The following is a 26379-nucleotide window of genomic DNA, read 5'->3' as shown; positions in this document are numbered from 1 at the left end:
TGCTGCCAGGAGTCGAGAAGAGGGAGCTCTTGCTGAGTAGCCTCAATTTATGCAGTGAAGTAAAGGCCGAGGGCCTTGGCTGAGGAGGGAGAAGGGAATCAGCGGCCCAGGAGAGTAAGGAACAAAGAGCTTTGGAACACCCTCTCCGGAGGTGAGTGACAGTGACTGGATTAAAGCAGAAAGCTCGCTGCAGGTATGTGGCATCTGAGAGCTTTCCCTGCGCCCGCCCACAGGCTCGGGCATTTCCAACACGGATGCCCACGAGGGCCTCGGCCTGTTCCCATTCTGCACCTGGAAGGGCCCATTCTGGCAAACTTCACCAAAACAGACCATTTTCATCAGTTCTGTCAAACTGTCCAGGAGATTTATTTCCTCCAAGAGCCACACGATTGTTCCACAGCTCCCAGGTTTTTGAATTAATTGTTATTCACCAGCCCCCTAATACCACTTCACGTTGAAATACCAAAGCTATCCATCAGAAAACAAACACCTCAGCCAGATACATTTACTCAGGAAAACCTCTGGTTCTTTTCAGTTAGTTTAGCGCCAGCTGGGACGGCCAGGGCCATAAGCAGCAGGGGTAAGTGGGGAGTCCCACGTTACGGTCAATATACCTTCAGGGGGGCGTGGTAAGGGGCGAGTGGCTGGCAGGGCTGCTTGCCCATGATGGCCGCCCCATCTGGGTCAACCAGAGACAAACTGGTCCGGTTTCCTGACTCCTCACTAAATTATGTCCATCAGTCTCCCTGCTGCCCTCATCTACTGCTTCCTTCACCTAGAAAAGTCAGCTCCCATCACCATCCCAGTGGCCATTCTGATCTGCTGCGTCATTTCATTCTCTTGCCAGCTTTTCTCGTCTTTCCTTAGTGATTCCGAATTGCCTTAAGAATAGATGCTATTCAACGATACTGTATGAGGATGTATTCTGATGGAAGTGGATCTCTTCGACAAAGAGAAGATCAATTGATCAACGATGGACAGAAGCAGATACAGCCAAAGAAAGAACACTGGGAAATGAATATAAACTATTTGCATTTTTGTTTTTCTTCCCGGGTTATTTCTACCTTCTGAATTCAATTCTCCCTGGGCAACAAGAGATGTTCGGTTCTGCACACATATATTGTATCTAGGATATACTGTAACCTATTTAACATGTAAAGGACTGCTTGCCATCTGAGAGAGGGAGGGGGTGAAGGGAAGGAGGGGAAAAGTCAGAACAGAAGTGAGTGCAAGGGATAATGTTGTAAAAAATTACCCTGGCATGGGTTCTGTCAATAAAAAGTTATAATTATTTTTTTTAAAAAAGAATAGATGTTATTCACTGTGTAAATATGTATACATATATTGTATTTAACATATACTTTAACATATTTAACATGTATTGGACTACTTGCCATCTAGGGGAGGGGGGAGGAGGGGAAAAATTGGAACAAAGTGTTTCCAAGGATCAATGTTGAAAAATGACCCATGTATATGTTCTGTAAATAAAAAGCTATAGTAAAAAAAAAAAAAAAAGAATAGGTGTCATTCATATATTGGATCACATATTAGATTATTTGTCCTCTAGGGGAAGGGATGAGAGCAAGGAGGGAAGAAAAAAAATGGAACACAAGGTTTTGCAAAGCTGAATGTTGGAAATTATCTGTGCATATGTTCTGAAAATAAAAAGCTTTTTAAAAAACACAATTTAAAAAAAAAGAATAGATGATATTTCTCTCAACTTAACATCAGATCTTTGATGAACCGATCCATTCCTTTTTTGCCTTTGTAGCCTCAGCACCTGGCAATGTTGGACAGAGAAAAGAGGGTTCATAAATAGCTGTTGCCTGACTCCCTGAGAAGCAGGGATCAGGAAGCCTCAAGTTCAAATCCAACCTCAGACGCTTCCCAGCTGTGTGACCCTGGACAAGCCATTTAACCCTGTTTGCCTCAGTTTCCTCATCTGTAAAATGAGCTGGAAAAGAAATGGCAACCACTCTAGTTCTCTCTGACAAGAAAACTCCAAATAGGCCTGAGTTGGATGTGACTGGCCAACAAATACTTTGTTTTTTTTTTGAATTTTATTTTATTTAATAATAACTTTGTATTGACAGAATCCATGCCAGGGTAATTTTTTACAACATTATCCCTTGCACTCGCTTATGTTTCGTTTTTTCCCCTCCCTCCCTCCACCCCCCCCCCAAGATGGCAAGCAGTCCTATATATGTTAAATATCCAAAAAATACTTTGTGACAGAAACACTATCTGTGGGGGGAGTTTCCTCAAAAGGAATTGAAACCATTGTCAAGGCTGAGGCTCTTGGTATTACTTCCTCGTCCCCCAAATATAACAGTCCAGAGGAGCACCTGGCCTGACACCTGGCCGGCCCCCACCTAATTATTGTAATTCTGATAATAATTGTCTAGTGCTCATTCACACAGTGTCTGGCACATGTTAAGTTAGCGATTGTTATCATTATCCATTTATAAATCATCCCTCCCAGCTTTGTAACGCTCTTCCTGCCTTTCAGGCGCTGCACATAGCATTGTAGCTTGAAAAATTATGGGGTCCAGGCCATCTCCCCCATTTTACAGAGAAGGAAGCTGAGTTCCAGGGACTTCCCTAAATCTGGAGGATTATACAAGCTTCTGGACAAGTGGGGAAGGTAAAGCCAAGAGAGTGACTTCCTTAAGATCCCACAACTATGGAGCAGCACAATTTGAACTCAGATCCTCAGCTTCTAAATCCAGCCCTAATGAGGGTGACATTTCTATATGTTGATCCCGACACATATTAAGTGCCTACTGGATACAGAGAAGTACCCTCAGCCCAGAGGAGGCAGTCTACCACAGCACAGTGTCTGCTCTCAGGAAGCTTCCCATCTAGTAATAGAGGGACCAGCCTTCCATGGGTAACTACCCTAGACAGAAATGCACGATAAATGTGAATGAGAACAATGCAGGATCAGTGGGTCCAATCAGAGGAGACATCTGGGAGAGGGAGCATCTAGGAGCTCAGCCAGTGAATGAGAAGAGAGGGCAGAGGGGAAAGGGCGAGGCACAGTGTGAACGGGGTGAAGGTAACACGGGGAGAGACCCTTGAGCAGAGCCCCCAAGGGGCTATGGAAGATTTCTGAGCCGGAGTGAGGGTCCAGGCCCAGCCATGCCCCATCCCCGTTACCAGACTGTCCACTCTGAGCTAGAGGGAAGTCAGACAGGGCCCTGGTGTGCTCACTCTCCCATCAGCCCCACTCTGTCTTTCCTCAAGTTCAGCCCATCACTCAGGAGCTTAAAGTCTGAACGACATTCTTTGGTAGATTGCTTCCATCTTCCTTTAATCTGTATAATCCGGGGCTCGGGCCCAGGGTTTGTGCAGACTACTGCAAAGGTAGACGTTGAGGGTTTTCCCCAGTCCCCAAACAAGCTGAATTTCAAATGCACTGCATTTTCAGCCAGTTCTCATAGTTTCTGTAATCTCATTTTAAATTGTTTGTCTCTTAAAACAGTGCTAAAAATGACAGAGCCAGTGGTGTAAGTTTAACTTCTGGGGTCCTAAAAATAATTCCAGAGCGTGGCTCTTTCCAACAATGAGATGATTCAGATCAGTTCCAATGATGTTGTGCTGGAGAGAGCCACCTGCACCCAGAGAGGACTGTGGGAACTGAGGGTGGATCACAACATAACGTTTTCACTCTTTTGTTGGTTTCTGCTTGAATTTTGTTTTCTTCCTCAGTTTTTTTTTTCCTTTTGGATCAGATTTTTCTTGTGTAACAAGATAACTATATAAAATGTAGACATATATTGGATTTAATATATATTTTAACATACTTAACATGTGTTAGATTACTTGCCTTCTAAAAGGGTAGAGGAAGGAGGAAAAATTTTAGAACATAAAATTTTTCAAGGGTCAAAGTTGAAAAATTACCCACACATGTTTTGTAAACAAAAAGCTTTAATAAAAAATATAAAAAATAATAAAGATGAGGGAAAAAATAATTCTTGAGAAATCATCTCCAAAGAAAACCCTCTTTTCAGAAATGAGATGGGCCTTCCTCCCTCATATCTTTGCAAAGGTGAGGAGGAAGAGGCCTGTGAGCACAGAACACTTACTAAATTTGAAAGTGTGTGTGTGTGTGTGTGTGTGTGTGTGTGTGTGTGTGTGTGATATAACGTCAGGGATTTTTGCTGAACTTTTTGACTTTTATTCTCCATTACTTATAAGGAATGGCTCTCTTGATTGGGGAGAAAGACAGATATTTCAGGAAATTAAAGGGATAAAAAAACAGAAGGAACACAAAACTAAGATGACTTTTTACAAATACAAACATTTTATTTTTTCCCTGAAAAAACAAAACAAAACATTTATGTCCAACCAAAAGTGTTTCATCCTGCTGCAGCCCATGTCGTTTCTTCACTTGTACAATGCTCGCCTACGTGGCAAGGACTCAGACAGCCACCTTTGAATATGAAAAGCACCTGAAATCTTGCATCTTTTAGTACAGTATTTTAATCATCGGTACAACACGACACCATGTTTCAAGAATGAATATTCCCAAATGCAGCCCTGCAAAATGTAACTCAGTACAGCTGAACAAGCAGACACAGTGCTGCTCGAAGCTGAGCAACTGAGAACAAGGTAAAAGGAGGGGTCCCAGGGCACCGTGATGACAGGTGGACCTGTTTGCAGAGAGGAGAAGTTAAGCCTGCTCGGCTCACCACACGAGGTCCCACGGGGGAATCGGCTCAGGCTCCCCCAGACGCTCCCCGCGGTGGCTGTCACCAGCACGGCACCCTTTCTTCCACTTGCTGAGATTCCTCCAGGGGAGGCCAGTGAGGCTTGTGACAGTGAATCTCGCCTCCTCTCCTTAAAACCGTCCTGTCAAAATTCACTCGGCGCCCGTCCCCGGGGACGGCACGAACCCCGCCACCGGCTCCCGGAGCTCCAGGGAAATGAGATTAACTCCCTCCTTGGCGAGCCAAGGCTGCTTCCTAGCAAAGCCCCTCTCGGGCTCGGTTTCCTCCTCTGCACTTTACATTCTCTGATTCTATGAAAAAGAGCTGAAAACCGTTCTTGAAGAACTTCTGCTTTACATAATCAGTGTATTCTTGAAAAGTTCTAAGTTCAACTATCTTCTAAGACAATGCAGCCCAACTCAATTATTACAAATGAGGATGCTCTATGAGGATCACGGCAGGGCACGGACAGCTTAACCTAGAAAATCATATATTCACATTATGTATATTCTACTCTGCTTTTCCTTATCTTATTAAATGTCACCCAATTACATTTTAATCTAGTTTGGGCAGTGCATTTGATACTGCTGCTCTAAATGATCTGAAAGCCTTAAAAGAAGCATTTTGTGAAGTCAATAGCCACCCCTAACGCAGCTACTGCCTAATCCAGATTGTCACATTATGTTTCCTGAAAGTAGGGACCACATGTAAGAACCAGCTTTTCCCTGACTTTCGATTTCACCCGAATCCCTCCCCAGTATCTCTCCTCGGGAGAAACATCCAGCTAGAACCCCCCCAAAATCCCACTATTGTTCCCTGACTAGATTCAATTTTCTCCCTTTGATTCAGTACAAGAAAAAAATAACTCAGAATAAAGAGATGATGTACCAAGCTGTCAGCACAAACTGTCCAGGGGTTCAACACGAAGAGAAAAATGATGGAAACATTCATATATCTGCAAACTATAAACTCTTCATTTAAATCACTTATTTTTAACTTCCTGCTATAAAATATTGATTTTTTTTTTCTTAGCATGTAGCTAAGGAAAAAAAAAAATCTGAGTATGAGGCTATGCTCACTTGGCTGTTGATAATTGAACCGTTCCAATGTCTGGAACATATATATTCTGGACAGTAGTTGCTACCTATTTTCAAGGTTACGTTTTTGCAAATGAAACATTTAAATATACAGCAATCTCTCTATAGATATTCTGGCAAATAGTGCAAATAAAGACATTCTTTGGGTCGTGATTTTAAAACATTCTCAACATCATATCCTATTCTCTATTGACAATTAGATAACAAAATATAATACTGTAAATATACACATTTCCCAACAGCATTAGTTTAACATTTAGGAGTTACGTCTGTTGAAAAGATGGGAAAAAAATGATTCAACTACAATATTTTCCACTTGTCCCAAAGTCATATGTTTCTATTTAAATAAATATAGAAATCCACTCCTATGTCTTTTGAATGGTTTTAGCTTCAGCCCAAACACAAGAACTTTGTATTCCACCCACCTGCTTATTATAACACAACTACGGTGCCATGATAAATACAAGCAAAGGCAGAAACTTGCCGGAAAATAACACATCGACCATCTCTTTAAATTATATACAGAAGTGAAGGTTCCATGGATCCCACGTGTAGACAGTCTATGCCAGTGATGGCTTCTGCCCGGGCCAGAGTCCACAGGGCCCCTGGGAGGGGGGCTGAGCCCCAGAGCACGAGGTGGCCCCCGGGACTCTGGGGCCGCTATCTGATGTGGCCCGACGCGTTGATCCTCTTGCTGGGCGTCCCCGGCAGCAGGTGCCCACTGGTGCCGTTGGTGACGTTGGCGGCCGAGTCGCTGACCCCGATGTAGTCCACTCTGCTCTCCAGCTTCACCAGGCGCTGCAAAATGTCGTCCAAGAGGACGGCGATCGTTCTTTTCAAGTCAGCTGGGAAAGAAAAAGATGGACCACGTGAGAACAGGAAAAATGACTAAACGAGCGCCCCCCGATGTCCTCGCGGCATGGCCAAGGCATTCCATCCTCCGCCAACATTTCTGACGGGGCTGGAGGAGCCTGAGACGAGGCGTGTGACCCTGGCCAGACCCTACCCCAGAGGAGACTCAGTTTCCTTCTCCGTAAAACACAGGGTTTAACTAGATGGCTTCTTTCAGCTTTAGATCTATCATCTTATATGACTAAAAACATCCTTTTCCTAGTATTTGACTATGTTTAGACCAATTTAATTTTGTATTTGATTGAAAAGCACACAGACAAGTCCTTTTAATTATCTGCCTTCTTGGCCAGAGAAGCTGGTCATGAGGACTCAAGGCAGGCCACAGGAACAGGTAAAATGAATGATCAGACAGCCAAGTATGAAGAAGATTTGTGTTAGAATTCTTACAAGATGCTAAGTCGCTTACCTAATTTAGCATGGTCCTTAACAGTTCTCTAGCTCACGAATGTACTTAGTGCTCATTGGAGTTCTATGAGATTCACAAATCAGGAACCCACAATCCCACTCTCAGAGGCGGAGCCAGATTCATTCCATATATCACCTGTGTGCGGGCTGGAGGCTTTGGGGGATTCGGAAGAAGAGAGGCTAAAGCTGGAAGAGGCAAAGGACTAGCAACAGGAGCTCCTGGAACCAAGGAGAGAGATAGCCCTCTAGGAAAACTAACCAGGCTAATTTGGAAGAGACAATAAAGAACTGGCCTTTAACTCCTGGCTGCATTTGAGGTGATTATTACTTTAAACTGAAACTAAGGCTGCCTCCAGAAGCTCCCCAAGAAACCTGCTAATGGAGAACACTGTATTTGAGAAAAGAGAACATTACAAATTGGAGTCCAGTGGGACCCGAGGCAGAGAACCTGGGGGGCCATGGTAGTCCACTACAAATGGGAGCTGTCAGGAGGGGGAGGCCGAGGCCTTAAAACTGAAAAGCCTGTCCCATGGGGACTGGTGCTGACCCAGGGAAGGAGACAGTCTCTTCTGGGGAGGAGGGGATCATCCTGGCAGGTCTAACTCCAAGGTCTGCCCCAGGATTAGAGCCCGGGACCAAGCTGCTCAGGAATACCATCATCATCATCATGCTAATTATTATCATCTCCCTTCTCCAAAGTCTTGTCCGTTAACTTCCATCTCTCCCCTAACATAGACAGGTTCTTGGGCCCTGACCAGAAGCTTTACTGACAGAATCAGCTAAACAGAGTCACTAACCAACTTCTGTTCCTGCCCAGATTAAATTTACCCAGAACAAAGCTCCAGAGCATCTTCTCTTCAAAAAGAAAAAAGGGGAAAGTGAAGTTGTTTTAAGGTAGAGCAGAATCCCCTAATGTGTGACCCAGGATGTACTTTCCCCTTTATACTTGGCATAAACTGAGAGAAAGAGATAACAACTTGGTCCTTATCCTCCACTCCGACCGATGTCTCTCTTATGGAAACTGAGAAAAGGAAAAAGCCAAGAAACTCCTGGCTCCCAAAGACCCCAAAGGATCTCCCTGCAAAGAAGTCCAAGAAGGAATCAGACACCACGCTGCTACTCAGCCTGAATTAGAAAGGAACTAATCAGGATCTCAACGTAAGAGTGAGGTAAGAAAAACCTATTAAAGGAAAATGGAGCAATTAGTAAGAAAGAAAATCCTATTTGTATCTTGGAATGTTTGACTTAATGACACTCCAAAGTGCAATTAGCTTGGAATGAACGGTTTTAATAAAGCCGTTTTTCCATAAACACTGAGGAAATTGGTCTGCGTGTAACAAGCTTGAGCAGAGAGGCACCTTTTCTGTCTTCAGGCAAACACTTTTACTACCCAAGACTGCATGCGTCCCCTGCACCTGTCATGCTATGAGCTAAAAGCCACTGGGGAAGAATGAGCTGGAGGAACAACCCGTAAGGATCATTCCTGAAGCCTGGGCCCTAAAGTAAGCGAAGAGAAGAGATGGGTCCCTCCCCTCCATTCCACCTGATAACAACCTGGGTCATCCTGAGCCCAGAGGAAGGAAGGCTGTCATGAGGCAAGAAGGCTGTCACGAGGCAGAGCCGGCTTTCAAAGCTGGCCCAGGAATCTCAGCTGACTCCGGCTCAGCCAGGGCAGTCTGGTCAGCTTCAAGATCCTGGGGGCCTTTATCTGTCCCGTGTCTGTAAGGCACCAGAAGATAGAGAGAAAATAAAGATGCATGAGAAGGAAAGGGTCCGGCGGGGTGGGGGGGTGGGGTAGATAAGAATAAGGGCCTAGAAGAAGGAAGAGGAATGGGCCTAAGGAAGTATCTGCCTTCTCCCTTAAGGGGGGCACCAAGAGCAGGCCATGAGCGGAGAGGTAGAGGGAGGAAGGAGCCTTCGTCTTCTCCACGGTCTTCTGCTCTGCTGGGGAGGCGGCCAGAGAACTGAAGAGAGGGGGCAAGTTCCTTTTGGCTGCTGCGCTGAGGAAGATAAGGAGTCAATAAAGTAGCAGAAGAGACTCGTCTGAGGTGATTCTGCAGCCAGATTTATGGCGGGCAAAGTCAGAGTCAGCAAACCAGAAACAAGAGAACATGGCACATTAGCGGCTCGAGTACATTAGAGTGTGTATGGAGGCAAGAGAAGCGATACTAAGACGGGAGAAAGGGGATGGTGATGGGGGAGCTAAAGTCAGGATGAGGAAAAGGAAAACCAAACTGAACTGTCCGTGTGGGAGCGGGATAGTTATTGGAGACATTCCTAAAGAGCAGAAGCCAAAGGGCAGAACGTGGCGGGCAGCACGACTCGCCAAGTGGGCGGGGGCTAAGATAGAATCATGATGGTGCTTCTGGGGGTGGAAGAAGTGATCAGGTGCTGTCACTATGATTACTGAAGTCCGTGGACTGATAACAATAGATTAGGGAGAAAGGTCAGAAGTCAAGGACTGAAGTTACTGAAAGAAAGATCCATAAGACAGTAACTAGGTGGGGAAACCGAGCCTCGTGGACCTCAAAAATGTCTCTTAGAAACGGTGATCTGGAAGCGGCTGTGGAAACGCACCTCGCCCCGGCCTCGTAAGCCAGAGCAGTGGGAGAATGGCCACGAGGGGAAGGCACTGCAAGCATTGTGGTGTCCCGGGGAGAGCCAGGATTCTGTTACATCAAGGAGGGGGGGGAATATTAGTTGAAAAGTTCAAGAACCTAAAGGGTGATTTGTGGACAATAAAGCGGGAGTTCCAAAGGCCACGGGGGGATCCAGACAAGAGCTGGCGATGTGCACTCGGGTAAAATGGACAAGGAAAATGGCATAGAATGGGCCCGCTCACCACACCTAAGACAAGTGAACTGGCTTCCTGGGATTGGGAAGGCAGCGCGTGGCAGACAGCAGAGAGAGCACTGGATCTGGAGCTCAAGGACCAGAAGCCTCTGTTTCTCCCATGGTGCCATGGGCAAATCTCTCTAGCTATGAGCCTCAATTTCCTCATTGGTAAAGACTCAGTGGCTCTGAGACCATCCTGATGTTAGATCCAAGACCCCCAGCAGCAAGACCTTTTAGTCTTAAATTATGACGTTTTTATCAACCTTCACAACTTAAAAAATTCTGCTTCATAGGAAGATTTCATTTGAAACACAATTCAATTATGTATATAAATACAATGTTGTAGAAATATTAAAGTCTTAGTATTCAAAGCCCATTTAGAATTCATGAGTAATTCAGACTTGAGTCAGATTGGGATAAAAACTCATCTTTCCATAAGCTATGAAAGGTTATTTTGCTAAACAAATTATGTAAATTAGACTACACAGGGATTTCTCGGTCTCGTTAAAATTTTTAAGCACTTTTCAAATTTCCATAGTTGCAGACTATTGGCAGAAAATGTGCTTGTTTCAAACAATCACTAAGACGAGGAGAACTGGAAGAAAGACCACAGTGAGTAGATTTGAGTCAACAGATGTGCTTTGTATCCTGGCTCTACCAGGCACTTCCTTGCCCTCTTCCCAGCCAAGCACCCTGTGGACCCCTGGACCTCCTGACACCATGACCGAGGTGACCAACTGCCCAGGCCAGGGCAGGCAGATACACACAGCCATCCTCACAGCTTCCCAGCCACCTCGCCGTCCACCCTGGCTGATGCCCGGGGAGATTCTGCTCCCACCATCCTCTCCCTCCCCCCAAGTTCCACTCTGATACCGGGAACAATAATAATAAAACCAATGTGATTATTGCGATAGGCAGTTAATTAGATTCCCCCATGGTTCTAATTTGACCTTTCACCCTACCCTAGCGCCCTGCAAACTAAATGCCTTTTCCGGCCGCCCTTCCTCTTTAGGTCTCTCCCTCTATTAGAAAATCAGTCTTTGAGGGCAGAGACTATCTTGCTTTTTTTCTTTTACTTCCAAACACACACAGTTGGCACATAGTAGGCACTAGATACTTGGGGAAATGTCTACGAAAAGAATGAAAAGTGGAAACTAACCACTCATTAAAATGGCTGAGGTCAGGAGTAGGGGACTCTGCGTGAAGACTGGGAAGGTAAGTTTGCTTCATTTCACATTGAACTAATCAAAAAAAGACTTGAAAAGCAGAGGTGAGAAGAGGGTTTTTCATAAATGAAGGTGATTTAAAAACCAGTTATAATTAAATATAAAATTATGTAAATGCTTGTTTACTAGCATAATTAGAATTTTTGTTGAAAAGGACAGGCTTCCTGTAAGTAAAATAGTGAACACTAGCAAAATAGAGCTTGATCACCTAATCTGCTTAATTATAGTTTAAAAAAATAAAAGATTTAATGAGAATAAATGACAGGCCCCTTAATCCCACAGCTAATCACAAACTGACTAAAAATAGTAATACCATAATCCATTATTGCCCACTATTACTTAGGTATCAGAAACAACAGTAAGCAACAGGATTAAGTGTGAAAGGGCAAAGAAAATAGAATTCACACAATGGTAAATAGGGATTTCAAGATTTGCTACTATAAAATGCCTATTTTTGTCAATAATGATATTGTAACATCACAAAATCCACATCTTAATAGTTATATGGAAGAAACCACTAGAGGCAACATGATTATCACTACGTGAAATACTAATATTAACATCTAAGCCCTAGCCTCTCAGCATGCAACATCATTTTATTATACAATGGAAAACATAATTAGGAAAGCAATAGTTTGGTGATTTGAGTATATCATGGTTTCCAGTTAAATATAACTCCGATTTTAGTTCTCTGCTCTCCCGTGTGTACATACATACAGCCTTTCTCCCTTCTGTTCATGAGTGTAGCGAATGCAACAAAGGGAACAAATTCTGATCGAAGCTAAGATTTCGGCTCCCTCGTGTAGGCGGAGATCTGAGTGTGACCGAGCACACTGAAGAAACCCGTGAGCCACTCAGATCCAATGCTGTGTGCATGAGAGAGAAGGAAACCTTATTCCAGGCTGCAGTTTGCTTTCTAAAGGAAGCCCAACAATCTCATTTTGCTTAATGTGAATTCTCAGATCAATTTTCCTTAAGCTGCTCACTGTGCATGCAAAGTCTACTTTTCTTTTTCTCAATTCTGTCGACCACATTTCTAAGCTGGTTTTCCCCACCTGAAGAGGAAGATGTCCTCCACCAGCTGTTCTCCAAACACTTAACAGCACCATCACTCAGCATTCACCTAACAACTGTTTTCTTCAGCTTCTGCAACTTTTAAAACTCAGTATCAACAGTTTTTTCAAAAGGAAATTTCAACAGACTGTATTTAAAATGGACTCATTTTTTTTTTACAAAAGGAAATTTCAACAGACTGTATTTAAAATGGACTCATTTTTTTTTTACAAAAGGAAATTTCAACAGACTGTATTTAAAATGGACTCATTTTTTTTTTTAAGTTTACTTGCAAGAAAGGTGGCCTGGTTGTACCAGACCAAAAAGTACATTATAAAGTGGTGATCATCACCACTCTAAGAAATAGAGTAGCTGATCAATGGAATAGATTAGATTCACAAGACACAGTGGTCAATGACTATAGTAATCTAGTGTTGATAAAGCCAAAGATTCCAGCTTCTGAGATAAGAACTCACTACTTAACAAAAATTGCTGGGAAAATTGGAAAACAGTATGGCAGAAACAAGGTATTGACCAAAACCCAATACCCCACACCAAGATAAGGTTGAAGTGGGTTCATGACTTAGACGTAGTGATACTATAAGCAAATTAGGAGAATGAGGAATACGTTACCTCTCAGATCTGTGGAGAAGGGAGGAATTTATGGCCCAAGAAAAACTACAGAATATTATGAAATGCAAAATGGCTGATTTTGTTTACATTAAATTAAAAAACTTTTGCACAAACTAGTGAAGTCAAGATTATAAGGAAAGTGGAAAGCTGGGAAACAATTTTTATAGCCAGTATGTCTGATAAAGGCCTTATTTCTAAAAAAATAGAAAGAACTGACTTAAGTTTATAAGATTAAAGATGAATTAAAATCATTTCTTAGTCATACGAAAAAATGCCCTAAATCACTATTGATCAGAGAAACGCAAATTAAAATAACTCCTATCTCTCAGATGGGCTAAGATGGCAGGAAAAGATAATGATAAATGCTGGAGAGGATGTGGGAAAAACTGGGACACTATTATATTGTTGGTACAGTTGTGAACTGATCCAACCATTCTGAAGGGCAATTTTGAACTATGCACAAAGGACTCTCCAACTGTGCATCCTCTTTGACGCAGCAATTTTTCTACTGGGCTTATATCTTAAAGGAGGGGAAGGGACCCACATGTGCACAAATGTTTGTGGCAGTCTTTTTTGTAGTGGCCAGAAACTGGAAACTGAGTGGATGCCTGTCAGTGGAGAATGGCTGAATAATTGTGGTATATGAATATTATGGAATATTATTGTTCTGTAAGAAATGACCAGCAGGATGATTTTAGAAAGGTCTGGAGAGACATACATGAACTGATGCTAAGGGAAATGAGGAGGCCCAGGAGATCATCATATACTTAAACAACAACACTATATGATGATCAATTCTGATGGACCTGGCTCTCTCCAGCAATGAGATGAACCAAATCAGTTCCAATGGAGCAGGAATGAACTGAACCAGCTACAGCCAGCAAAAGAACTCTGGGAGATGACAAGAACCATTACATTGAATTCCTAATCCCTCTATTTTTGCCTGCCTGCATTTTGGATTTCCTTCACAGGTTAATTGTACAATATTTCAGAGTCCGTTTCTTTTTGTACAGCAAAATAATGGTTTGGACATGTAAACTTATTTTGTATTTAATTTATACTTTAATATATTAAGTATGTATTGGTCATCCTGCCATCTAGGGGAGGGGGGGGGGGAAGGAGGGGAAAAATTGGAACAAAAGGTTTGGCAATTGTCAATGTTGTAAAATCACCCATGCATATAACTTGTAAATGAAAAGCTATTTAAAAAAAAAAAAAAAAATGACCAGCAGGATGATATCAGAGAGGCCTGGGGAGACTCACCTGAACTGATGCTGAGGTAAATGAACAGAACCAGGAGATCATTATACATGGCAACAGCAAGATTATGTGATGCTCAACTGTGAGGGACTTGGCTCACAATTAAGTGATTCTAGACAATTCTAATAGACTTGGGATGAGGAGGATCACCCACATTCAGAGAGAACTATGGAGACAGAATACGTAGTATTTTTACTTACCCTCTCTTAGCCTCAATTCTCTCCTCTATAAAATGGTTAAAGTCAGAGTATTTTCCTCACCAGCTTGTCGGGCTGATCTTATGAGATCATATATGTAAAGTGGTTTGCAAATTTGAAAGTGCTCAAATTTTGGCTATAATTAAATGTGCAAATTTACTTTATGGAAGGACCTTCCAGAAAGGCCAAAAAAGAGACACACATATATGTAGCTACGCACTCATGTATATACCAATATCTATTTATATGTATGCACGATGTAAAAAAGCCAAAGAATTGAGTTTAGTTAAATACCTCCACGTGCCAGGCAATGTGCTAAGCACAGAGAGCCCAAAGACAAAACCAGATGTTACCTTCTATCAGGAGAAACAAAGGGGGAGCAACAAGGAACCAAACTACATGCAAAGAGGGCCCAAGCAGGCCAGGAGAGCTGGGCAGGCTTCCTGTGGGGGGCGGCACTCGAGATGCTCATGGCTAGAGATCTCTCCCGGCCGGTCTGATTGGCCTGGAAGTAGCGCTCGTCAGCCTGCAGAGGCTGCCTGGATGTGGCCCTGGGGCCTGCAGGAGCTTACCGGGAAGGGACCGACCCTGTCAGACCATTGCTTTGGGAGAGCCCCTGGCAGCTGAGGGGCTGAGGCCGCGAGAAAGCCGCCCCCACTGCGGGCTAACCTCGAGCAGAGAGAAGGGGATGATGGGAGCCATTGTGGGGCCTGATGCCCAGTGGCTGTGAGCTGCAGGGGGAGGCTGGGAACAGCACTCAGACCATCAACACGGAAGAAGGATGCTGGGAAACAGAGGAAAATGTCAAGAGAAAGCCTCCTGGCTCCAGGCTGCCTGCGTGTGTGAGTGCCCCTTCACACGGCGGGCTGTCGGCGGGCCAGTTCATCCATTAGCGTCCGCAGCGGCAGAAGTGAGTCATTGAAGGGCAGGAAGAAAAATGGGTGGGCTTTCGTGGGGGCCCTAGCTGGCCTGGGAGAGACAGTGAGTAAAAATTACCGGTGCGGAGATAAAACTGCGGTCGAGTCTCGATAATCTCACCTCCCGGACGATGAGCTGTCCGAGATAAGCAGCCCTGGGACTGCGCACCCAAACTCATTTTTATGCAGTCTGTGGCAGGCTGTGCCGCTTCCTGCCTGCTCGCACCGAAGCGCGGGCCTGAGCGGGACTGAAACTTCCCGGGCTCTCCGACCAACGTCTTTCCCCAACAGGGACGTCTGAGCCTGTGTCGACGCTGGCTGCCATCCAAGGTAGCCCCTCCGCCAACCCCAGAGGGACCAGAAAGGGACACATGGGGGATCTCCTCAAGGATTTTCTGCTGAATCTCCGAGTGCTGCAATCTTCACCAGGGAAGGCGATGTCTATGAAATCACCATGGAGAAAAAGTCTTGCTGCTTTAGGGCTCAATCACAGGGGACTGCAGACAATTACAAGTGAGCCTCTAGACTTTTTTTGCAGCAATAATCCCTCGGGCAATCAGTACAGTAAAGCCCAGGGAGCCCTTCTTAGAACTGGGGCTTTTTTTAATGCATAAGTAGCTGAGGACTGCAAAGGAAACCAGTTATACTGAAAAATGGCATATTCAATATCAGCCTATTTCCTAAGTTCACAAATCCAAGGGTTAAAAACCCCTGATTTTTAGAACCTACCCTTTTTTTTTTAAATATACAAAATATCTTTTTTTTTTTTTTTAAATAGAACCTGCTCTTTTGAAAAAGACTTTCAGGCTTGAAAACCTCAAGGAGAAATTTGCTAACAGTAAAAGAAATTGCTTTTACTTTTGATCAGCTGACTTTTTGGAGCCGAGTATCTCATGAGCTCGCAGAATCTATTCCAGATATTATCTTCTCTCCTCAATCACCCCATACCCACAATGCTGTCCTCCTCTCTCAGCTGAGAATCATGCCTCTGACAGAACCGAGTCCAATCTTTAAAGGAGCCCCTTCTTACCCATTCTCTTCATCTTAAAGCCCCTTTATACCTCCCCCCACCACCAGTCCTCCACTTGTCCCCGAGACTACAAAGAGACAGATCTTTTGCCAAAGCCAAACCCTGTCCATGTGCACTTGACCCCATGGCCTAGCATCTTCTTCAGCAGACTGCAACCTCAATCACTCCCTCAATCTTCAATCTGTTTTTTTCCTGCTTTCAAATGTTCCCATTCTCCCCCCTCCTTCAAAATCCTTCAGGAAGCCTCCTGCCCTTACATATTACCTCTCCCCTCTCTCTCAGCCATAGCTCGCAACCTACTTTGGATTAACTCACTGTATTTATGCTGCTATCTATAAATACTTACTGGGAACAACCTGTGTCATCCCTGTCTCTGCATCCCTGGGCTTGGTCCAGTACCGATCCCCCAGGAGGCCTGAGGAACTTTCTGCCCATTGATTAGTAAGTACTAGAACACAGAAAAGACTTGGGAGTGGAGTCTCCCATTGGGGTCAATCCTCGGTAGCCAGCAGGATTTAAAGGAGGAAAAGATTAGGAAATCTTTACTTAGTAAAAGTAAACCTAACTTACTTTGAAATTCTGCAGGCTGTTAGTTTAAGCCGAACAAGATGTCCACTTGAAAGGTGTTTTCATTTAAATGCCTGGAGGAATTTAGTTTCTTAAAGTGAAATTCAAGACTTTTCAAGTTCAAACACAGCTGGGAACACAGCTAGGCCCAGTTTCCCTGCCTAAGTGTCACTAAATGTCAGCACGGACGCGTTAGACTGGTAAATAAGCTGGTTCTTTGAGGGGGTGAAAGAATTCACATATTTATTCTTGCCATTTCCTCCTTCCCTCCCTGTTCTCTCTCCTTTGCTCGGGATTTTTGTTTTTCTCAATAGAAAGCTGAAGATGAATGGGCAAAGATGGTGGGAGGGACAGGAGGAAGAGCTGGCCGGCCTGCACTTGGGCTTCTCAATCCATCAGGAAGCATTTCTGAAGGACCTACAAGAGCCGGGCCTTGTCCCTGGGGCAAAGAACAAACAGCGGCTCCCGGAACAGAGCTTGCAATCTACCGGCTCTGAAAGGTGGGCACGAAGCCTGGGATCGAGGGACCGTTCGTATACGTGGCCAGGAAAGAGGCAGCGTCCCTCGGGGAGCTTCCCAGCGAGTGGGCAAATGGGGGACGCTGGACACCTGAGGCAGCCCCCTGCGTGACCCCGGCCGGACAGACCGAGATGCCCGGTCCCCACCCCGACTTCAACGGGAGGAAGGGCTGGGGCTTCCGGCGCCCCCTTACCGTATCCCGCCAGGGAGGCCCCATTCTCGCCGTTCACGAGGCTCTTGTTCTCCTCGGCCAAAGCTTTCACGTATCTCTTGCTCAAGTCCAGGATCTGCTCCCGCAGCTCCACGCTGCTCGGGTGCCTCGGGTGCTGGAAGGTGTAGTGCAGCAGCATCAGCCCCCAGATGAAGCCGAACACCAGCAGCAACAGGCTCAGCTTCTGCGACATGTTCTTTCTGGAGAGCGTCAGGAACATTCCGGATGCGGGCAGCCACCGGGCCGGGGCGGGAAGTCGGGGACCGGAGCCACGGGCTGAGCGGAGAAAAGCCGGGGCCCTTTAATCTCCCGCTCGGCTCGGCCCGGTGGCCATCGCTCCAGCTCCGAGGCAGCGCGGCGGCCCTAGGGGAGATTCAGAGGGAGAGCTCGGTTACTCCGGCTGGTCCATCCCAGAGCAGCGGCAGGGGGAGGGGGGAGCACTGCCCGTGTGCTCCGCGGAAGGCCGCTCCTCGCTCACCTCCTCCCCCCAAGTCCCCCCTGCCCCAGGACGGTGCCCTCCCAGGCCACTAAGCCGGAGTCTGTCCCAGCCACCATCGCCAGCAACAAATGGCAGCAACTTACTCCTTACGCGCCCGTCGCGGCCGGTTCCGGGCCGCAGGTGCGGGCTTGCAGCCAGCTGTGCTGCACACTGTGAGGCAGGTTAGAGCGGGCAGGGAAGCAGGACTGGGCCCCGGCCCGCCACAGCCCAGAGACGCAGGGATGATTTGGGCCCAGGGAGGAAAAGCAGAACCCAGGGCACCGGCACAACTGCCAGGGACAGGCGAGCCTGGAGCCAAGCAGCCTGGAAGCCGGCGGGCGGGACGTCTGGCGGGAGGGAATGTTTATAAGAAGCAAGCTCCGTGGGAAGGCCACGGGGGACGCGTCACCAATGAGCCCAGCTCCCTCGAGGCACCCGAGCACACAAGAGCCCCCTGGTTACCAGCGCGGAGGCCCAAGGGCAGCAGAGATACAGCGCCGGCCCTCGGGGGAGGGGACGGGCACAAACGCGGGCGTCGGAGATGCCTCGGTGTCACATGGAACCGTGGCCTCCCCGGGCCTCCCCAGCGGCACTGCCTTCCCTCGGAGACCCCCGGTCTGTCTTGTTCCCTGCCGGTCTGCGGGTTCTCCCCCGTCAGCCTCAGAGCTCCTGGAGGGAAGGGGCTGGGCTCTGCGGCTTTGGAGATTTGTTCTGATTTGGGGGCTTTGGGCCCTTCCTTGTACTTAGCAGAGTCCCCGGCACAGAGCAGGCAACTGGTAAATGTTTGTGACTGACTGGTTATCGTGCGACCTGAGGAAAACGGGATCAAAACAGAAAGGGAGCCCAGAAGGGGAAGGAAGGAGCAGCTGGCCCCTGGGTAGGAGAGTGGGGTTCTCGTGAAGCCTCCCTCCAGGAGGGCCACTAGCACAAGTGACTACGCAGAACCACTCAGAACCCGGCCCTTGCCTCAAGAAGCCCCGGCAATATCCCCCCCTCACTGTGGCCGTAAGGAGAGAGCCTGGATGGGAAGCTGCCCGTGCTGAGTGACGGGAGAAGATAAGAGGGAGGGCTGAGGACTGAGCCAGTCGGCAAAGAAGCTGCCAAATCTCCGCAGCTGCCATGGGGAGCCATCTTGATTGTTCCCCCATGAATGGCTGATCTTTAACTGGCAAGCACCGTTATCTTTATGAGCACTAATCGGTGCTGACCTGAAAATGCTTTGTGTCCTTTGAACTTGCAGGAGAAATTAGGGGTCACAACCTCGGGGCTGGTGGGCAGGAAATTCTCAGATGTGGGTGTGGCAGCAAGTCGGCACAACATGCCCCAAAGTAGCCCCAGTCCCTCTTGTCAGGGTCTGCCTCCACAGAAGAGATGGAGAGGACACCGGGTATCTCCTGCCTCCCCAGGAAGAGGGGGTCCTTTCTGATCCCAACAAACGGGAAGGGCTCGGGCCGGTGGGCACCCCTGCAGAGGCCGGCTGGCACCAGACAGGGATGCCCCTGGGAACACACCCTTAGCAGTAAAGGGGACGTGGGGGGCCGGCCCCAGGGATCCACTCAAATCTGGGTCCCTTTGTAAATCCGCTGCAGGCCAGGCCCACCATCAGCCTCTCCCGATCCTGCCTTGGGAGCGGACTGAGCAAAGCCTGGCCTCGCACCTTGAGGCCGCCAGAACAGAGCAGGGACGTCCCCCTGCGGGAAGCGATGTCAGAGAGCAGGAAAAGCTCAATGGATCTGGAGACGCGGGGACTGGGTTCTAATCAAGCCCTGTCCATTTACTAACTGTGTGACCTCCTCTCTGCTGTTAATGAGATGACTGCTCAGGTCCAATCCTTCCAAATCTAAAACCAGGGAGGTTCTTGCCCTTCCGCGGCAAAGGCCGGACACAGCTCCTGGTGGCAGCCACCAAAGTCAAGTCGATTCAAATCGAGTGTTAATGAGCTCCTACTGTGTGCCAAGGGCCATGCTGAACACTGGGCACAGACACAAGCAAAAAGCAAGCCAGTCCCTGCCCTCGAGGAGCAGGTAGAGAACACCCGGAAGGAGCTGAAGAAGGGTCCGGGGGAGAAGGCATCCAGTGAGACACCATGGAGAAGAGTGGAAATGGGCGAGAAACCCGGGAAAGTCGTGAGAGATGATCCAAGAGAAAAAAGATGGCCAAGGGACCCCTCAGGCTGCTTCTGCTCTCACCATATGCTCCTCGATCTCTCCCGGGGGCGGTCTCCAGCAGGGGGGCTATCCCGGGATCTGGCAAGTTGTTTTTAAAATCATGGGATAGCTGTAAGTCAATCGTTAATTTCCCTCGCTTTATGCCTTTAAAATGTCCAAAGGACACACAAGAATCCACGAGGATATAGGCAAGACTGCAGGCATAGATTGTGGTCTCCAGGGACAGGGAGCAGGGAGAGACACCCCAAAGGGAAAGGAGGGAGAACAGGTGGTCCGGGGTGGGCCAGGAAGGGAATGGAGCTCAGGGTCCTGGACCCGTCGCCAACATGGGGCCCCTTGATAGAGCATACAGTACGAAAACTTTTCAGACTAATACTCTGGAAAAGCACCTCTTCTTTTTTGCTGAAATATCAGGAGGAAGGGTTGAACAACATCTGTTGGGCCTCGGAGCCCCACCCCAGCTGGGGCCTTTTCCTTTCTCCCTCCCATCCTACTTCCTCCTACCTTTTACCCCTATTTCACACCTTCCTCAGATCCCACCACAAGGTTGTCTGAGAACCGATCCCCTGGAGCAGCCGATCCCCCCACCTAAATTCAGATTCAAAGAAAAGGGCCAGAGTCTATTTGCTAATAGCTAACTAAAGCCACTTTCTTCTCCACATCGACCTTTTTGATCCAGAATAAGTGGGAGGGAGGAGAGACAAAGAAAGGGAATCAAATTAAACACTTTATATCAGTAGTGCTTTTATTTTTCCATGAAACCACCAGGCCTGGGTGAGCTGAACTTAACCCTCTGGCTTTCTCCTCCATTTTCAAGCCTTTCCCCAGCAGTGGAGGCAGCCGAGGCCTCCCTGCTTCGTCCCTCACTGGAGATCAATCCCTTGGTCTCTTTGAACTTCCACCTAAGAAAGCAACTTCCCCAACTCCCAGCTGGAGAAAGATGGGCCCAACCTTCTCCCTGTGGCCTCTGGGAGAAAATGCAAAATCCCCAGCCTGCTTTTTAGAGTCTTCCACCTACCTTCCCGCTTTAATTTTATTTTGAAAACTTTCCTTCCAACGCTCCCCATTCTAGGCAAACCTGTGGAGGAGAGGTTCTCTAAGCGCTGCCCCAGCCAGCCTGCCTTTGCCGGATGGCGCCCAGGATGCAGGCCCTTCCCACACCTCCTACATCCCCCAGTTCCTCCAAGGTTCAGCCGCTGCCCCACTTCTACACCAAGTCCTTCCCAACACTCCCAGGGCCTGGTTCCTCTCCCACCAGTGGCCTTCCACCTAGTTTGTTATACCTATGGATGCAAATATCTCCCTCAACTAAATGATAAGTAGGAATCCGTGCAGGCAGGGATTGTTTGGAAGTGCCTGGCACTAGTGGGTGGTTAATAAATGACAATGCCCAGGGTTGGCTCTCAGTCCTAGTTTCTCCGCGCACACTCCGGCTCTGACATTTTTAACAAGCCAACCCCACTCTGTAAGTGTGGACTTTCCCACTTAAGCACCAAAACTCTGTCTCAGCTACTTTTCTTATTTCCTCCTTCTCCTCTCAAATCCTCCACCTTGCAGCCCCCTCAATGCCCCCTCCACTTCTCAAACCCTCTGTAACCATCATTAGCCCATTTTCGATCTGGGGGCACGCCACGGCCCCTCCGGTCCCCCATGTTTCCTAGGGAGTTTATTTCTGGGGAGAGTTCTGAGTTTGGTGACAATCGCCCTGGGCCCCCGAGTTAGGAAGCTAAGTCGGGGGCTCTCTGCTGAGCTCACAGCTCTGCCTCCTGCTAGCCTCCGGCTTCTTTGTGCCGGAGGCCGGACTCATCCAGATTATATGAAGTGTCTACAGATAGGACTCGGGAAGTTGGGGGGAAAGCCGACGTCCCCCAGGCTTTTCCCCAGCCTTCCTCTCCTCTCCCCAGCGGAGCCCGTCTCCCCAGCTCCCCTGCCCTCGGCTCCCTGCCGGCGACTACCTCTTTCACTCAAAAATCTCTTCTTCCGACTGCGGAATCCCTATGAAACTTCCCCGCCTGTGAAAAAAGCCCAAATCAAACTCGCACTGCCGACCTCCCAAAGCAAAGTTCTGGGACTGCCTTTTGTCACAGGTTTAAAGCTGAACCAGATAGCCTCACCCTCGTGCCTTTTGGATGAGGAAACGGTGGCCCAAGAAAGGTGGCTGATTTACTCAATTTCACCAAGGAAGGAAGGAAGGAAGGAAGGAAGGAAGGGGTGGAGGCCTCCAGCAGGTCCTCAGCCTCCCTTGACAGCCTCCTGTGCACAGCCCCCCCCAGGGAGCCAGCGTCACTGCCATTGTCCAGAAGTCTCTCCATAGATCCCCTTCAGCGCTCGAACTGGGCTTCTCTCCTCCGGGATTCTGATCTCTTCCGCCTCCTGCGACCCTCAGTCCGCACCATATAAATGAACACGAAATGACTCACTACGGCTCACTATTTTCCCCATGACAGTTCCCCTTCTAGCTTCTACACACCTTGAAAATAAAATCCTATCTCTATGTGCTGGAAAGGTCTGCAGAGAGGCAGCAGCGGTGACCGGGGGCAATTTATTTATGTCCCTCACCGGGAGATGTCAAAGTGGCAGAACACCTGAAGTTCCAAAAAACCAAAATGAGAAAAAGCCAGTTCTGACCCCTGAGCGCAGTCCCAGGTGCTGTCTGTCTGAATGTCTGACCCAAGAATAAGGCCTCCTTTCCTGGACTCTAGGAGGCAGAACTAGAACCGGGGGGAGGGGAGGGAATATTTCAAAGAAATGGATGGAGGGTCTGGCTAAGGAGCCCCCTTCCGCACCCTGCCCTCATCCAAGTAGTCCAAAAGTAACAGGAGTTGCCCAGGGTTGGGGGCAGGGCCAGGAAAGGAAGAACAGATTGGCCCAGGACTTCCCAGAGGCTTGCTAAGCATCTTAAGCTCAGACACAGGCCAGATTTCTACCCCCCCTCCACTCAAGAGATTTTGATTCATTGGGAGGTAGGGGGCTTAGAGGGAGAGAAGAGGGAGGAAATGACTCCCAGCCACGATCAGAAGTCGCAAAAACCTCCAGCATGGGCTATTTCCTTCAATGGCACAATAGAGGGGGTAGCACACTGTGGTCCTGAGGAATACCGGTGGGGCTGAGCCATGCCCACAGGTGCCCCCAGCAGGCTCTCTGCTGGCAAAAGTAGCCTGTTGCCCACCTGTGGCTTGGAAGAGGGCAGACCCTCATGCAAAGACACATCCTTTGACCTAAGACAACCATTTGCTGGGGATGGTGGAAGGATGAGCCACACCCCTGCCCTGGGCAGCTCGGGAAAGTGATGGCTGAAAAATGGAGGCTACATTATATGTGAGGGCGAGTTCATTTGCTTTTTGCAACATGGTTAATCCCGAAATGTTTTGCATGACTTTACATGTCTAATGGGTATATTTTGCTTGTTTTCTCAACGGGAGGGAGAAGAGCTGGAGGCAGGGAGAAAATCTGGAACTCAACATTTAAAAAATGGATGATAATGTTTAGCCTATAGTAGACTGTTTGCTGTCTGGTGGGGAAGAAGGGAAAAAAATTTGGAATTCGAGGTTTTGCCAGGGTGAATGTGTTTGGAAAATAAAAAGCTTTTATTTTTAAAAAATCAATGTTTAAATTTTTTTTAAGTTAAAATCATTGTCACCAATCAAGTAAGTCCTTGGGTGCCACATGCTATTTTCTTTTTTTTTTTTTATGAACATTCGGAAAATAAAAATCTCAGGGTTAGGATGGTTCTAATATTTTGTGTCCATAAAATACAAAAGAATGGCTATTTTAATTAAAACTCAACTACATTAAGGGTCATAGACATATCCTTTTCTGGGGGGAAAAAAAAAAAGGAAATTCCCTACTAAGCTCAATAATATATAATAGAAAAAAAATGAAAGCCCATCATCCCAAATGCAGATGAAATGATGGTGAAACTATAGACAGAACATCTGATATCCCAGCTAATACAGAGAGGATTATCTTTATTTAGCTGTTCCTCAGCAACCGAAAACTACTCTTGGAAACACAAAATCTAAGAGATGGGACAGAACCAATGAGGTCTGGGGAGAGTTCTTGAGAAAAGGGTTTACAAAAGTAAATGGAGCTGGAACTGCACAAGCCTTTGCTGCACTTCAGATCCAGCAAAGTGCCTGCAGGACAGCCTGCAATCCCTAAAGGCCGGCTACAAATGCAAAGCTGATCCCTCCAGAAGCCAGATCGTGCCCTCTCTCACTGTGACCACCCCAAGGAGGCAGAAAAGTCTGACTTTAGGATAAGGTAGAAAAGAAGTGGGTGGAAAGAGCCCAGGATTTAGGGTGGAGGCTGTGGTCAGGGACAAAGAATTCTGGGAGGCTTAGAACAATTGAACTCCAGAAATCCAGAAATTCTGGTCCTGGTCGCAGGCCACAAAGGTTCAACATTAAAAAACCACATGGGGATTCTCATCTGCCCTCTGCCAACACAACAGGAGTTTCCTGGGTTGGGGAAAGTATGGAGGAAAGAACACTTGCCAGCCCTGGAGGAAAGTTCTGCCTTGACCCTCTCTTAGCTATTTAAGATTAGGCAAGCTACCCCATTACTGGCAGCCCCCTCACCACCTTTATCTGAAAAAGGACGACCATCTAGCCCCCTAAAGGTCTCTGAAGCCCCAAAGGTCCCTAAAACTCCCCTGTGGTCTCTGAAGGATCCCTGAAGACCCTCCCCGTGATCCCTGAAGTCTCCTAATGGTCCCTGAAGACCCTCCCCGTGATCCCTGAAGACCCTCCCCGTGGTCCCTGAAGCATCTCAAGCTCCCTCCAGACCGTATTCCACGACACTTGCTAAGAGAAAGGAGGGCTTTTTAGAAGGCATTCTGGCTGGCTCTTCCCCAAGTCAGAAGCCAAAAAGCTGGACAGGAAGAGACCACTACGAATGCTGCAAGGTACCCTTCCCTGGGGCCCGGGGTCCGTCCAACTCTGCTACTCTCTCCCCGTGGAGCCTGCGTCTCTCCTCCCCCCGTTAACATTCGGCAATCTTGGAACCCTTGCTGCCCTCTCCTCCCCAGCCAGCGGTTGTTGGGATCCTGACTGTGGCCTGCGTTATTGTTGGGACTCGGAATTCTCTCCGAGGAGCACCTGGAGCCGCAAAGCCCTGGGTTCAAATGCTGTCAGGGTCAGGGAGGAGGCGGCACATGAAGGAGCACTAGTCAGTATCGATTCCCGGCCCGGAAGTAGCCCCGGCCATGCCCACTTTGCAGATGGGAAAGTGGAGGCCCGGCCCAGGGGGCGTGAGGGAGGGACCCCGGAGGCAGAGCTGGGCACCTCTCCAGCCTTCTAGACAGCTGGAGCCGCCGGGGCACCGGCGGAGGGAGGAGGTCAAGGTCAAAATTCTAGCCCTGCCCCTCCCCCCGCTCCACTGCCCGGGGACGGGCTGCGATCTGCACTGCTGGAGAGACTGCCCCGCAGAGGAGCGCCGGACCCAGAGGACAGAGGTAGGGGCGGGGCTGGCCCAGGTCCGAGATAAGTTCCCGCCGGCGCCTCGCGCTCCAGGTCCGGGCGCCGGGTTCCAAGTCCCGGGTCCCCAGGGGCGCGGAGGGAGGCCCAGCCGGGCCCGGCAGGACAGGGGAAGCACAGAGCAGCGCGGGCCGCCCCCGGGATTACCTCGTCCGTCCGTCCGTTTGTTCGTCAGTCCAGGCCGGAGCCGAGACGCGGACACCGTCGGCGGCACGGACACGGGCACGGGCACCGGCACCGGCGCGGAGGCGGGAGCTTCTTCTCTGGCTCCAAGGCGTTGCACTCAGGCCGCCCCCGGCTCACCCGGCTTCCGCTCCGCCCCCTCGCGCTGCATTGTGGAGAATGCAGTTTGGCGGAGTTAAAGAGGCGCCTCGGCTTCTGGGAGGAGTCCCTGGAATCTCCGCCTACTGATACTCCGCTCCCTCCCCTTGCTTTCAATAGGCCCCGCCCACCGACCTACCTCTTTCCCCCGCCTCTTCCTCCCACTACCCCACCCCCGGAAACACTGTTGCGAAGCAACCGGGGGCCTCCGCCGCCCCTGGGCGCCCTTTCACGGCAGATAGTTGTGCGCATGTGCGCTGGCAGACTAGTTCTCCGCGTTCCAGCCCTAGCCGGGTGAGATGCGATCTAAGTGGAGAAGGGATCGCGGGCATGAAACTTTAGGACTGTATCCTAAATTCAG

At 48.2% G+C, this 26379-nt stretch overlaps 1 protein-coding gene across 1 annotated transcript; it reads right to left on the bottom strand.

Annotated features, from left to right (window-relative positions):
* Nucleotides 1-4283: 4283 nt before the first annotated feature.
* Nucleotides 4284-26109, bottom strand: CCDC126 (coiled-coil domain containing 126). Its single transcript, XM_052001038.1, has 3 exons — nt 25845-26109; nt 17557-17937; nt 4284-6654 (listed from the first exon to the last, which is right to left on the bottom strand). The coding sequence occupies exons 2-3, from the start codon at nt 17792-17794 to the stop codon at nt 6470-6472; spliced, it is 423 nt and encodes a 140-aa protein (XP_051856998.1). The 5' UTR covers nt 17795-17937; nt 25845-26109; the 3' UTR covers nt 4284-6469.
* Between the last annotated feature and the right edge of the window lie 270 nt (nt 26110-26379).

Source organism: Antechinus flavipes, chromosome 5, assembly GCF_016432865.1.
Source record: "Antechinus flavipes isolate AdamAnt ecotype Samford, QLD, Australia chromosome 5, AdamAnt_v2, whole genome shotgun sequence".
NCBI lineage: Eukaryota > Metazoa > Chordata > Mammalia > Dasyuromorphia > Dasyuridae > Antechinus > Antechinus flavipes.
The sequence above is the reverse complement of the archived record's forward strand: the minus strand, read 5'-3'. Positions and strand labels throughout refer to the sequence as shown.

Coding starts and splice junctions, on each gene's coding strand:
- CCDC126 (XM_052001038.1), bottom strand. CDS start 17,794: ATGTTCCTGACGCTCTCCAGAAAGAACATGTCGCAGAAGCTGAGCCTG. Junction 6,655..17,556: donor GGCCTCCCTGGCGGGATACG/GTAAGGGGGCGC, acceptor TTTCTTTCCCAG/CTGACTTGAAAAGAACGATC.